Source organism: Magnolia sinica, chromosome 18 (assembly GCF_029962835.1).
Source record: "Magnolia sinica isolate HGM2019 chromosome 18, MsV1, whole genome shotgun sequence".
Lineage (NCBI taxonomy): Eukaryota > Viridiplantae > Streptophyta > Magnoliopsida > Magnoliales > Magnoliaceae > Magnolia > Magnolia sinica.
In genome coordinates this window covers 30,630,136-30,645,467 of record NC_080590.1, presented here as the reverse complement: position 1 = coordinate 30,645,467, position 15,332 = coordinate 30,630,136, and the positions used below count along the sequence as shown (strand labels likewise).

Below are 15,332 nucleotides of genomic sequence, written 5' to 3'. Positions count from 1 at the left end.
TTGGGCCTGATTAAAGTTGTTCAGGTCAAGTCCAGTTAATTTTAATGGTAATAGTAGTATATATTAAATATTATCAATACCTCTAACAACATAACACGATTTAATGAGCCATGCACATGTTAGAGAGCTCATCTGCACCACACGTGTGCCAAGTAGCACACTTGCGTGTCCCCTAATCCATCTATTTAAATGGGCCAGCCATCCATGTAAAACTCCTTATTTAATGTGTAATACCTCAACTAAACTTAAAACCAACGTCTAAAGACCTAGATTCAGCTCCATATGCTAAAAAAAACTAGACCTAGACCTGAAAGTGGCCATACCAACGAGGCCCAAATCAGATTAGCCCATGTCTAAGATCTCTAGGACCCAAGTGAACCCGGCCTGTTGATAGTCCTATCTCCATCAGCTACAAAAGAAACAGACATCCCAAACATTATTTTTTTTTAATCCAGCCATCATCTTATCTATCACTGGGGTCCACATGGTGAGTGAAATAGCACAGGCCAAAAAATATCTAATCATTATATACCACCTGATAGAAAGTTCCGATATTACACATGTTCCACATTTTTCCAAGAGAGAGGCTGTCGATTGCTTTGCTTGCAATGATTCGATTGTTTATCTCGCACTCCATCCATCCACCTTTTGTTTATTTCCATATAGTCTTCCCTCCGTCGCGACTTACGAAACCTCATGTGTGTCGTACCTGTTGATGTCCATGTGCTGTGATGGTCAGATTATTTAAACCGTTCATCTTTTCTTTAATTCTGTAAAGTATAAATTACGCAATAATCAAGCTTCAGTGATCATCCTGACCTTCAATTTCTTAAGTTGAATTCGGCTACTAATAAATCTTAAATTTAATGTTCAAAATTCGTTTACGGATACTGATTGTTGGATTCATCCGTTCATCACAGTTTTCCTATAGTGGCTTCCATAGAATAGAATCCAGAACATGTACGGTTCTGATAATCATAACATTTCAACATGTGGGGTCCATTTGGGAAACACATGCCAAGAACATGCATCGCGACATAGGGAAAGAGAATTATATTTCCTTCTTATATAAACCCAAGAGCAAGACCCTCTCTCTCTCTCATTTGATCTTTCCTCCATGAGAAGCTACCAATCAAACCCCACCAAACAAAAATCCATATCTGCTTCAGATCCCAATAGAAACCTCTCTGGAATATTGAGAAAATAACATTTCGTGGCATCCAAACACTACCATAGAACGAAATAGAGAGGTAGGATTTTCATTTCTCTTCATGTTTCTCTATGATCTCTATCTATATTCCATCAAAGCATAGATAGCAAAAGAAGTAAAAATGCAACAAGACCAAAGCGTTGGTATGGGTATGGATATCGTCAGTGGGTCCATGTTGAGGCCAATCCAAGAGATCTCAGCCGAGCATGAACGGCTGACAAAGGCCCAGATCGTTAGCCACCCTCTCTACGAGCAACTACTATCAGCCCACGTCGGGTGTCTACGTGTTGCAACGCCGATCGACCATCTCCCTCTGATCGACGCACAGCTAGCGCAGTCCCACCACCTTCTACGTTCTTATCAATCTTACCACCAACACCGAGTCACCTCTCCCGAAGAGAAACAAGATCTTGATGAATTCCTCGTAAGAAAATCCTAACCACACATCTCTCTCTCTCTCTCTCTCTCTCTCTCTCTCTCTCTCTCTCTCTCTCTCATTGCACAGCGATTTCATCAAAGAGCTGATATTTACACCCTCTCCTGTTGATGCATACACCTTTATTTTCTAATTTTGTAATTACAACAGTACAAATCATGTTGTTTTAATACCAAAAGAAGAAAAGGTGTGAAAAAATCACACACACACACACATATATAGTTTGACATCCAACCCATCCGATAGGTTTGCACCTCTATGGGGATCACCTTTTGCAGAAAACAGCCCCATCCAATCATCAGGAGGTCCACATTTGTATTTTAGTATTTATCACTGTCTATACATTATTTTCTCTGTTGTGGCCGGCCTGATAAGTGGATGGGGATGATTTTTGTAGAAGAGGATCCTCATGGTGGGCCCAACCTATTGGACGGGTTGGATGTCGTACACACGTGGATGGTAACTTATCGTCCAACTGACTGGATGTGAGCCCCTCTGTGTATGTGGAATTGACATCTGCACCCACACTGATTGATAGACACACCCTTTTTTTCTACTTTCGGAATAGAATAGTGTAGCCTTTTACTGTTGTATTGCTGAAAGTAGAAGAAAAAAGTATTTATCTAACAATAGGGTGGTGTAAATTTGAGTCCCTATTTAATTTCAATCTTGATAAAATACCTATGAAAATGATAATGGTGAGTTGCATGAGGGTGTAGGTACAAAAATATGGGGTTGTAAATGTCATTTTTATAATGTTTTTGCAGGCACAATATATGGTATTGTTGTGTTCTTTCAAAGAGCAGTTACAGCAGCACGTGCGAGTGCATGCTGTTGAAGCTGTCATGGCCTGCCGTGAGATTGAACAGTCTTTCCATGCTCTCACAGGTACGTTTCCCTCTCTCTGCTCATCTTTTGGCTTTTCTTGCCTTTCTTGTCTTTTCCACCGTTTGATTTGAAACCGTCATCTACAACACCTGTTGCACGCAGCGGGTGCAACACTCAAGCTCTATGCGTCCCATAATGTTGTATGTATGAAATCTACTGCGTCCATCAGGTGATAATCACTATTTTAACCGTAAATCCAAAATTTCAATGTGATATGATACTCAGATGGGCCACGCCACTAGGAAAATGTTAAATTACGACTAAAAACTCAACTTCCCACAGATAGGCCATTTGAGATTAGGATCAGATTGATTGCTTTATTTCCCTTCATCCTAGTGATTCAGACCTGATGAATGGGTTGGATGAAGTATACACATTATGATGGCCCCAGATATAAACCTATGGTAGGCATCTCATCTGAATTTTTCCTGTGATGTGGCCCCCTTGAGTTTTGGGTCAGGCTGAATTTTGTCCCCACAAACTAGAACCGAGTATTGAACCTGATGGACGGAGTGGATGTCAAAAGACACATGGTGGGCCCACAGAACTTTGTTGTTGAGGATTCCGGTCCGAGATAGCGAGAAGGTGCAAGCGTAGTAGGAGGGAAATCCTTACCAGCCAAACCACTTTAGCTGATTTGGGATGGTGGAGTATGACCTAAAAAAGACATTTACCAGATGATAATAGCCATCTGATTTCTTGTAGTTGAACTTGGATCAGCCATTTTTTAAAACCATCCTTTTGATGGGCACCAATTGGAGGGTTCAGATAGCTCGATTAGTATGAAATTCGGACGACCCTCCATTGAAAGTGTGGTCCACAATTTGGATGGTCTGAATAGGAGCAGTAGATGTATGACTCGTGTAAGGAGATGAGCCACCAACATTTTCAAGATGGTGGTGGACTACAGTACCATCAAGGTAATAATCCAGGGGTTCTTAGGACATGGAGGTGGGTGGAAGTGGGACCCACTAGAATAGTTTTTCTATTAGTTAGGAGAGGAAGGTTGGTTAGGTAGGTAGTGATGGGAAGTAAGATGGAGAGATGCAAACACCATCCGTAGATACATTTGCCTCATTTGCTTATCCAAGATTTCACGGTAGCTCGAATACATCACTCGTTGTAACAATTACAAGCAACGCGGCTCTACTCGTTGGATTTGGGCCTTTTTCAATGATACCGACCGTTCATTTGATAGGGTCTACTTGCATGAAGGATATCAAGAAACAAATTCCAAGATTGAATTTTTGAAGTCATTAATTATATAAATGTTATCTTGACCGTTCATCTTCAATGAAAAAAAAGCCAAATATTAATGGGTAGAAATAATCCAATTGATGCTTTTATTTCATGTATTTCCTGAATAAAAATTCATACTTGTCATATAAACGGTTTGGATCATTGGAAGATGGCCCAGATTCAAAGAATAAAAACCCGACGTATTGTAATCTAATACATCGGGATGTATTGGAGCAAACCTCCTTTTAGAATAGTCAGAGCCAGACTCAATATCGTAAAAGATGGAATCGAAGACTGGAAAGGATATTGATATTTACACCCACACTTTTTCATGCATACACCCATTTCTCTACTTTTGATCCTAAATAGTAGGAAAAAAGTATACTTCGGAATATGAGAAGTTCGAAAAGTGGTGTACATATCAAAAGCACACAAGAAAACGACAAGGAGCTATTCAGCGTCAAGCGAAGGACTACAGTGATAGTTTTTCACCAATATTTAAGTTGTGGTGTCCCACCCAAGTCGCATACATGCAATGGATGTGGACCATGCAAAATGCTGGTCCCACTCTGGACGTACCACAATCCAAAATTCACAGTATTGATCAATCTTAACCATATGATTCCATTCATTGAATCTGGACCACTAACCATTATATTTGTAACCATCGATTTAATAGACGGTTAGAATTGTTCAATCAGTACCATCTCTCGTTCTGTTCTATCCAGAATGGTGCCTGTGATTTGGATGGTCTTGATTCTCGTTTATGCATGCCATATATACTGTGGATGAGAAACTGCAATTTAAGAAATGGTGGTGAACGATTGCTTGTTGGAGTCCATTCATTGGTGGGCCACATTCATCCTGAAAGTTTTATAAAATCAGATCCATCAGCGCCTTTGAATGGATGATTGCAAGTGTGACGGTCCATTCATAATATTTCAGATCAATGGCATAGATTATGTTCCCTGGCCATTCATCAAGAGTGAAAATTCTATGGCCAAAAAATAACGCCCTTATGCTGATCAAGTGGGCCACACGTGAAAACTATATAAGGGCCTTGATCTATTCTTTCAACCATCCAATATTAATACAATAAGGTCCATATTGCTACTGGACGGGCCTGATTTTTCTAGGCCAGGGAATGTTTAAGCTGAGCCGTACATGGCAAGTGACCCATGTCTGTCAGCAATCAGCCCATCAACCGTATAACTAGTAAAAAATTAACCTGTGGGAGAAAATTTTGAATAGGTAACCAACCTAAGGACTCAATCTCCACCGTGCAGTGTGCACGAGGTGAGCGGTGGAGATTAGAGGGGCGCATGCTGGACACGCCTTTCTAAGGGATGACTTCATGGATGGTCGTCCACATTTATTGAGATATTGATATATCTTTGCCATATCAAGAAATTTATTAATTAGAAGTAAGGCTCTTATCCATGGTTTTTCTGCTATTAGTTTGGGCAAAACTTAAAATAAGCCATAAATAGTCGTCCAAATTTTTTAAAAGTTATAGAATCTTTTTATTCTTAAAATAAGTATAGACATGCTTACTCATGTTAAGGTACACATGCTCCATGTACCAATCTCCCATAGCTGCCACCATCTGTTTTACAGGCCCAGTAAACATATCATATTCAACTTTCATCTTTCGTGTGAAATAAGTAAAGTTGTACATGCAACGCATGTATCTTATGTACTACTATATATCATTGAGCTCCATATATATTACATATGTCATAATATATTTTAAAGTAGTATGTATACACTATATATGCCATTATATATCTTGTAGGATCACGTGCATATATATTACATTTGTTAAGTTTTCAATGCACACATAATCCTAAACCCTTAACCCTAAAAACAACTAGGCTAGCTAGAACAGGATGATTTCACAAACAAGATTGAGATGAGCTTCATCTAAGCAAGTTTTTTTCTTTTCTTTTAAAACAAAAAAAAATAAATAAATAAATAAATAAATAATTTACATACCCACCCATTCACACCACCATGGTTGGATTTCACCAAAATGGGTAGTCAAACCCATGACCTCGTGTTGAAAGTCTACCACTGGGGTGTAAGGACACTCAAATAAGCAACCTATTCGAGACTAAACTTTTATTATCATCGGACAAGTACTTAAAATTATGGTGTTTATAGATGGTGGCCATTCTCGCTTTTTTCACATAAATTATAAGTGACTTTGAATCCGGAACACATTGAAAATGTATACGGCTACCCAAACTAATCATCAAGTAGGCTTTACCTTGGATGGGCAACATTAATCACAACTAGTTGGGCTATCCTAACCATTCTACACTTCCATAAAAAGAAAATGGAGAGTTATAAATCAAAGCCTCATGATCATCTTTTTTCCAAAATGAAGCTCCAATAAAAGGGTTAATGTCAAATCAATGCTTAATGCATCAATACCATATCAAGGTTTGCTACAATACACACCAACTTCTAGCAATAGGATACATCAGGACTAGCCATTGAATTGGGATCCATTTAATGAATTAAACCATTTATACGATTGGCCTCACCATGGATGGGGGTGTGTACCAAAAAAAACTATAAGATTATAATATTTGAGGCCTTTAATTATTTAAATTTTAAGAAGATCCTACATATTTAAATGAAAGAGTGGAATGATGAGAGGAGAATTGAAATTTTCCAATGTGGCACACAATATAAATTGTATGCATTATTGAAGCCTAACCCAGATCCAAAGGCTAAAGTCCAGACATATCATATTGAAATACATTAAGATGTACTCTAGCAAACCTCTATCATATCAATATATATAGGAATTTACGAGAAGCGATCACAAGATGGTACAAGACCTTCTGAGTAATGAAATCAATGATAAGAATATCAATGAAAATAATTGTTTTTATATGTGCATTTCCAATATGATGTGATATATTTTGAACCTTGGGTTAATCAATTTATGGAGCAGCCATGATAGGTTAGCTGATATTTGCTTCAAATGCTATATACATTTGCAGCATATAAGTTAAGAGGGTCCTTACCCTTGCTCGGGTGGTAGACTCTCAGGAGTTTCAACTTCCGGTCAAGGGTTCGAGTACCCATAGGTGGTGAAATTCCACTAGCGTTAGTGTGTGGGGTGTATGTGCGTGTGTAGAAAAAAAAATGCATATAAGCTAGCAAATATTTCAAACCTATTAGGTTATTAGAGAATTCATCCTTTAGATTTTATGTTTCCTACGTAACATAGACTCCCAGTGTTATCAAATGACTTAAATTTGTCAATAACTGGATCTGTTGTTCCCATCGAGCAGTCGTTGATCCCATTGAGAAAATTTCGATTTATTTCAATTGCTCACTAGATTATTTTTGAGTCAAAATCGATATGATCGAAGGTGGCTTTGATCCCATCGAAGAGCCTTTAATGGTTATCAATCCTATCGACAGAAGCACGCGGATTTACAGAACTATGAAAATTGTTTCCTATTCAAGGTGTGACACTATATATGGGTGTAATTGCAAGATTAAGAGAATACTGAGAAAACCTAAGCTATTCTATGGAGGGCTAAATATTTTTGAGAGCTTAGGAAAAGTGAAAACGAAGGTTTTTCAATTATTGTAAGTGATTCCATATGTTGTATTTTTGTTTTCATAGTGATTTGTTGTCACTTTTATGGCGTGGTTTTTTCCTGTAAAGGTTTTTCCACGTAAAATCATTTGTGTTTTATGATTGCTTATTTATGTTTGTTTAATCTTGTGTGATCTGAATTCGGGTTTGCTTTTCCCTACATCTAGTATTTCTTGAAGAATTATTAAGTTCTATTTGGCAGAAACACCAGAAATACAATTTTTGGTGTTATCAAGCCCCTCCAAAGGTAGCAGCATTCGTGTGGCTCGTGGGAAGAAATAAGATTCTAATTGTAGATAATTTATGTTGGCAAGGGATGATTCTTCCCAATATCTGCCTACTTTACAAGAAAGACAAGGAATCCATGGTGCATCTCTTTCTCCACTGCCCCTGCACCTTGGGTGTGTGGGACTGCATCTTCTAAGCTTTTAAGATGGCTTGGGCGATGCCCGCTTCTATGGAGTATTTTTTCCAGCTGGCTTGGCATGTAGGGGACCCTTCTTATCAAAGGAGGGAATGGCGTCTAGCTCTGTTGGCCGTTCTTTGGTGTGTATGGATTGAAAGGAATGGTTAATGCTTCAAGAATAAGAGTGGTACTGTGGGATCCACCATGAGAAAAGTATTTTCCTTTATTAAGGAGCGGTGCTTCCAATTCATGCTCGTTTGTTTTTCCTGCTTTTTTTTTTTTTTTTTTTGTTTGCCTTTGTTGCTCTTCATAAATCTTCATCTTTCACAAAAATAAATAAAAACCTGAAGCTTAGGAAAGTCTAAAATTTTGTATTGATTTCTTAGGCTTTTCGTTCCCCAACTAGAAATAGGACACTTTTTTTTTTAGAGGAAAAGCCAAAGAATAGAGTTCCTAGGTAATGTAAAATGCACCAAAAATTGTGAACCAAACTTGTCTTTTGAAAAAAAAATTAGAGAATTACTATAATATTGAGAAATATATAAAAATATTTAAAAGAAAAACAACAACAAGACACCCTGTAAGTTTTTTTTTTTTTCCTTTTCTTTTCTTTTCAATGCAATTATGTATTTCTCTCAATTTATGGTGATGCTTCAGGAGTACCACTTGGGGAAGGAACAGGTGCAACAATGTCAGATGATGAAGATGGATATCAGATGGATTGCTCTTTAGATAACAGTGCAGATGGACAAGATATGATGGGATTTGGCCCACTCCTTCCAACCGAATCTGAGAGGTCTTTAATGGAAAGAGTTAGGCAAGAATTGAAGATTGAATTAAAACAGGTGATGTTTTCAGCTCATAACTAGCAAGTAGTAGCTCTTGATGCATTGGTTTTAACGAAAGATTGGCCACAACTGGATGCAAGATAAAATGGAATTAGGTTTTGATTGGGAATTCCAAAATCGCACCATTGCTTTGAGAAGAATCAAGAAAGCAAGTAAAACCAGCTAAAAATGGTTAGTGTAATGCAACTAAGAGTACATAGGGCTAGATTCATGTCATAATTCTCCAGCATTTTTTTAAATGGTGGTGACTCTTCTACAGTACGAATGGCGTACGAAAATCCAGTTCGTCTAAGTCGCTCACCTAATTGTGGATGGAGCATAACCCAAAAGTTAACTTGAAAAGATAATAGTAACCATCTTATTTTGCCCTAGGAATTTAGACAGCCCCGTCTTATTTTTCAACCATTTATTTGATAATAATCAACTAGATGGTTAACATTATTTGAAGACTCTAGCATCACAAGAGGAAGCAGTACACATTGAAGGAAATGAAGAAATTTAAAATGAAAATATTGAATTTGTTGGTATAGGTCTTTACTTATATAATGTACAAATGATAAATTGTCTTAACGATACAATGAACTAATAGGTCCATATTTCAACACAAAGATTTGCATCGGTAAGTATTGAATAAATCTTCAAGTGTTGGCACTAATATACCTCATAAAAACATTTTCAAAAGGACAACTGAAAGAGGATAAAGATAAAAGTGCAAAGCTTGAATGAACTTGATTTTGGAATGTCCTTATATTTCGGAATATAATGTCTAGAATGCATAGTATTTTTATATCTTTCTTAGAGAAATATTCTTTTGCCTCTTCAAGACATCCACACACCTATATGCAAACAACAATCATTTTACCATAAGTGGATATGGCTTTTCTTATAGTAGCTAATTTTGTCTCTTTTAAATAGAGAAAGTTATACAATGCATAATTACTACCTTGATCCAAATTAAATCAATTATCACCATGTGTACACCATATATATGTCATGTGTACAATTATATGTTAGGTGCACTCAATCAATATTATGGCTAGAATCTTAGACAGCATTAGATCAAACCCCTGATTAGACGCTAATTAATCCACTCTCTAATTACACCATGGCTCAAACGGATCTAAATGGATCCTTACTCTTGCTTGGGTAGTAGACTCTCAGGAGTTTCAACACCTGGTCAAGGGTTCGCGTATCCACAGGTGGTGAAATTCCACTAGCGTGAGTGTGTGGGTTGTGTGTGCTTGTGTAAAAAAAATAAAAAATAAATAAATAAATAATTTAAAAAGGGATCTAAACCATGCACCAAAAATATTACACTTGTTGTGGCAATGCGCACTTGATTGGACGTAATCCGAGTCCAAAAATATCACCTCAACTGGGGCGAATTGGGTCAATTCACACCTAACTCCATTGTGTCACCACTCAACGTGGAACCGAACGAGTCGGTCAGAGTCATTGAGTCATTTAACCATTATATGTAGAACTTGATCAGGGTGATTTTAGAAATATGCTCCATCTACGTAAGTGCCACATGCCAGCCAGGAAGATGAGTCGATCATGGAATCTAGACTGATGAATATCGATCTCTTCAGAGAGATAGAGAGAGAGAGAGAGAGAGAGAGAGAGAGAGAGAGAGATGAAACAAAAACTAAAGGAGTATACATACCTAGTGAGTAGAAAAAATAAAAATAAAAATCCAGTGGTATCAAGTTCTCTCATCTCCAGGTACAAATGTACAAGATCCGAGCTATGCATTTATTGGTACCTATCCAAAATTACACTAGTTGGACTCCAGCCACCCATTGTAATATTTCCAGTGATTAGAAATAGACAGTTGGAAAAATAAAGTCCAACCAACGGTTGATATTTGATGGGAAAAACTCCTCAAATCAGCTACTAGAATCAACCAATTTCTGTGATTCTTAGCATATGACCCAGCTGCAGGAAGAATGGTCCAGATCTCTTATATGTAATTTTTTTACGTATGTGGAGATGGAATCCTTGATAAATAAGTAGATACAAGTCAACGAGTCTCAAGTCCATGTTGAGATGGGTGTCCATGCATGATCATGGATCTGAACCACACATTTTTTTGTGCAATGCAGGGATTCAGATCAAGAATAGAAGATGTGAGGGAGGAAATACTGAGAAAGAGAAGGGCAGGGAAGTTGCCCGGAGACACCACTTCTGTTTTGAAGAACTGGTGGAAAGAACATGCAAAATGGCCCTACCCAACAGTATGCACCTGCATCTACTTTTATAACTCTCTTTAGATGAATTCTAAATAAATTCAAGCACCTATGTCTTCACAGCACATGTCTGTAAAATCCAAACCGCTCATCAGGTGGATCCTATTGACTTGATGCCTTCTCTTAAAAATAAGGCCAATCTCAGCATCATACCCAGACTTGATGATTGTGCAGGCCTGACGTTTGAACAAGGCATCTGAATGGTGGGTCCTGTCTGATGAGCAATATCTTGGATCAATTACTCATTCTTGATACATATGACACACAAGTATGAGATTTGGACCATTCATCTAGTGGGATAGATGCCTCATAGCCAAACTTCATACCTGCTTGTATTATCATAGCCACCTACTGAAGGACTTCGTCTCATTAAATATTAACCGTCAGTTGGAATTGCATGCAATCATCAAAATCTGTCCAATCGATGTGGGGTTACCTACCCATCCATGGCAAAGTCCATAAAAACGAACGGTCCAGATCTTGTACATGTGTGCCACAAGTACAGGTTGAGAACATTTATAACTTAAACATCAACCTTGAGTTTTGCACTACATTTTCAAGTTATGCAGCATCCAGATTTTAAGTGTGGGCCCACCTACGGCCCACAAAGACCAATGGGTAGGAGGAATCCACCCTATATAGCACCTAACTTCAAAATAACCAGAATTGAATTCTCACAGTCATGCAATTAAGGGCATGCAATATGGACAATAAGAATAATTAAGGCCCTTATTGGTTGTGATCATCTGATCATGATGGCACGGCCGGCGGCGGACTCCTCCCGGCTGGCAATTCATTGTGATCGTAGGAGGGCCCACATGAATTCCATTGCGCTTCCAACATGTTCTTTTTTTCTTTTCTTTTTTTATAACAGGAAGATGATAAGGCGAAGCTCGTCGAAGAGACAGGATTGCAGCTCAAACAGATAAACAACTGGTTCATCAACCAAAGGAAGAGAAACTGGCACAGCAACTCATCATCAACATCGTTAAAGTCTAGACGCAAGAAGTAGATCGGGTTCGTCTCGTCCATCCATTACTACAAATACATACACATGATGCATGTAATGAATGTCAAATACTTACATGGACACATTGATTCAGGTCCCCAACATCTCTGATGCCACAGAAAGAGCCATGAACATGACCATGGCTCCAAGATGGAATTTCCACTAAAATACAGAAAATGTAGTATACAATCAATCTTACTTACTTACGTTGAAATAACTACTGGGGTTTCTGTATAAACATTTTTTAGTATTGGAATTTAGATTACAGAAAGCATGAAATGTTTGATTATTGGAGTGTAATGCAGTTATTGAAATGATAATTTCATGGATTTAAGAATCGGATACGGTCTTGAGTCGAGTCATGACTCACTTGAGTAAGGAGGATGAGACGTCCAAGTCTGATGGGTGCTGATGGTACCAAACCAGATTCGACCCCGACTGAGTCTGAGTCAACTCAGATTAGTTGCATCTGACTCGGACGAGTCAGCATCTATGGCTTCTGTGCATGATTTGAATGGGACTTTGCATTAACTAATTGAACAAACACGTGTGTAATGTCATCCGTACCAGATTGGGGATGTTCAACACATGGTCTTCTCGGTACAAATCAGGTAGGCACCGCACAGTGTACTTTGAACATGGACCATTGGTGATCCTTCTCAAATAGTTCATCTTATCTGTATGATTGGCCACCTGAACTATGGACTGATTATTTGGCTAGGAATATTCAGCTGAAAGTCTGGCTCCATGGCTCAGTTATATAGATACAGACTCTGTTTCAACACTAAGATCATGGGCTCGAGTGCCCATATGGGGTGTGTGTGTGCACACGTGGGTATGCATGTATGTGGTGCAGGTGTGTCTAAAAAAGAAGAAGCCCTGCTTTTGATTCTTGTACAAGTGTGCCACATTGGCATGTGCGGGTGTACAACTCACATTAAGTAGCCATTTGGGAAGGATTGAATTAATCTAGATATTTGATCTTTCAGCCCTAACAAAATTGTGAGATACAATGTAATTTCACGTTGATATATATGTTTCATCTATGTCGTCCATTCATATGAGCCCGACACTCTAGGTGTGAATGGATATAGTTGAGGAACATCATGTGTATGATCCAATCTGTTGATTACAATTCAAGCATCCACCAAATGCATGATTCATTTTGTGATCAAAATACCAAAGTATTTCCTAATTGGTGTTGCAAAGGCATAATCATTGCGTTGATGCAATAAAATGCATCTTTCCAAACACAGAAGTCTGGTCTTCTAGGCCTACTTGTTGTGCAGACGCTGACCCATAGCTCAAGTGGTAGATTGAGTGAAGATAACCTCATTTCAACACTAAGGTACTAACAAGCTAGCTGGCCCAATGCAGAGTGGATTATGCAATAGTCAGATTGAAACAGAGATGTCCCACTTGTACAAACTGAAACATGAATGGTTGGGTTCAAATTCTCCCTCGTTTTTTTTTATTTTTTTCCAAGAAGCAGTTTACGGATGCAAAGGAACACACACAAGGATACTCCCAAGTGTTCTCAATCCAGACCGTTGATCAGATGGGCACCACTGGATGGGAGATACCCCCTAACCTGCTATGAATAGTTTCAAACCGCATGCCACTTGATCTGGTCAACCCAGAGGATCAAAAGTATACAAGTGATGTCCACATAATAAATGCAACCATGAATGAAGAAAACTGAACAAAAATCAAATATTTCAGTCAATGCCCACCAAAATAGAGCTCTCACTGCTTATTTCATTATTGAAAAACACCATACGATTTTGTATGAGAATTGGATCAATAGTAGGTATATGTTCCCAAAACACACTCAGCATTTGATCCCGTTGGAGTTTTTCATTGACATATTTCTTGCATAATTTTCTCAAGTCTTCTAGCGAAATTCATAGCTACTCAAAGCTCTTTCTTGCCAACTTCTAAATTTGGCCCGTCTCTCTTTACTAACTGAGACACAGCCCCCTTGACAGCCTGTCAACAACACACTTCCTACAACAGTCAATTACAACGGTTCACCTAGAGAGGGAATAGCATGCAAAAGTGGTCCTCATCACCTCCAATGGTGTACCCTGAGCCTATGAGAATCAACTCTGCAACGGTCTCCTACGCCTAAAAAGGAGGAGAAAAACTAATAGAAGTGCATTAGCAATGGGGGGTTGATAACTCTACAACAATAAGCTCTTGGTCCCTGCATATCCACGTCACCCAAGATACAAGCCTACAACAACACTCAAACTGTCGTTTCTTCTTCGTTTTCTTCATGGGGATTTACTTTTGGAGTTCTATGATAATCCAGGTAAAGGCCCAACACCTAAGCTATCAGCTTTGGTGAGTTTTGCATGTCCTCTAGCAACTAAGAACCCGCTATAGAAAAAGGGTGGTTTTTATTATAAAAGATCTTATTTACGTTAGTAAAAGTCAGTACACCTCAAAATTCCAAATGGAAATGTTGTCATCAACATTTTCAATATAACTGGAGCTTGGTGGATGAGGCGTAGCCTCACCCCTAGAGCCTTGTGTGCTCACTACATGCTTACAAAAAAAAGGGGGGGGAGGTTACTTTGAGATAGCTATTCAAAAGGCTATCTTATGTGGAACAAAGAATTCAAACGGAGGCAATATAGAGCAAAGATGGAGTATTTTCCATATGAGGATGTGAAGACGGATGTTTGGGAAGACGGAAAGGGAAAAACTAAGAATGAAGCCAATCAAAACAGCCTAAGCGCAGTATCCCAATAAGAGAATGATGGATTGGATACAGATGTTTTTCTGGCACATAATAAAGGACAAGAGACTGCTCTCGTAAGGAGGGGAACATTGGTTAAGATTGAAGGGACTGAAAAGAGAATGGGAGAAAACAAAGGATTTGGGTTTATGAGATTAACATTGATTAAGATTGAAGGGGCTGAAAACAGGACGGGTAAAAGATCTAAAAAGGACTTGATCCAGGTGGTAAGAAAGGATATGAAGGCTTGTTCAGAGGATGGTATTGACAGACGAAATAGGATTCATACACCTGGCCCCAAATAGTTGGAATAAGGATGTGATGATTGATGATTGATTGATTGCTTGATGAATAGATGGATGGATCACCACGAACTGCACAGGCGTTTGACCATAAACTGCATAAAACCCATAACATTTCAATCCACTATGAAATTGACTCCCAATACTAATTAAAGGATAAATGATTGTGCTTCCCTTAGCACTCATATCAAGTAGGCTCCATGACTAGTAGCTATTTTCAATACAAAGATATTCAGTAGCTATTTTCATCCAGGACGAGTCAGAGAAACATCCCCCCCCCCCAATGCATGTGCTTCGCCTACGTTCAGTTCAATACTTGAACCTTTTTTTAGGACATGGTAGAACAGCCAAAAAAAAAACTGAATTTAGAACATAATAAA

At 38.4% G+C, this 15,332-nt stretch overlaps 1 protein-coding gene across 2 annotated transcripts; it reads left to right on the top strand.

Annotated features, from left to right (window-relative positions):
- The first annotated feature begins 1,093 nt into the window (after positions 1-1,093).
- LOC131233315 (homeobox protein knotted-1-like 7) lies at positions 1,094-12,196 on the top strand. 2 transcript variants are annotated; one of them, XM_058229979.1, is made up of 6 exons: positions 1,094-1,634; positions 2,414-2,534; positions 8,459-8,646; positions 10,755-10,886; positions 11,773-11,915; positions 12,002-12,196. In XM_058229979.1, exons 1-5 carry the CDS (start codon positions 1,332-1,334, stop codon positions 11,908-11,910), a joined length of 882 nt encoding a protein of 293 aa, XP_058085962.1. In that variant the 5' UTR covers positions 1,094-1,331; the 3' UTR covers positions 11,911-11,915; positions 12,002-12,196. The 2 variants fall into 2 exon arrangements, with proteins under 2 accessions (XP_058085962.1, XP_058085961.1); XM_058229978.1 differs by having other exon boundaries at positions 1,095-1,634; positions 11,773-12,196.
- The last annotated feature ends 3,136 nt before the right edge of the window (positions 12,197-15,332 follow it).

What these genes read in the sequence shown, in the direction of transcription:
- LOC131233315 (XM_058229979.1), top strand. Translation starts at nt 1,332, where the DNA reads ATGCAACAAGACCAAAGCGTTGGTATGGGTATGGATATCGTCAGTGGG. An exon ending in TGAAGATTGAATTAAAACAG is followed by an intron (nt 8,647 to 10,754) that starts GTGATGTTTTCA and finishes TGTGCAATGCAG; the next exon opens with GGATTCAGATCAAGAATAGA. An exon ending in CAAAATGGCCCTACCCAACA is followed by an intron (nt 10,887 to 11,772) that starts GTATGCACCTGC and finishes TTTTTATAACAG; the next exon opens with GAAGATGATAAGGCGAAGCT.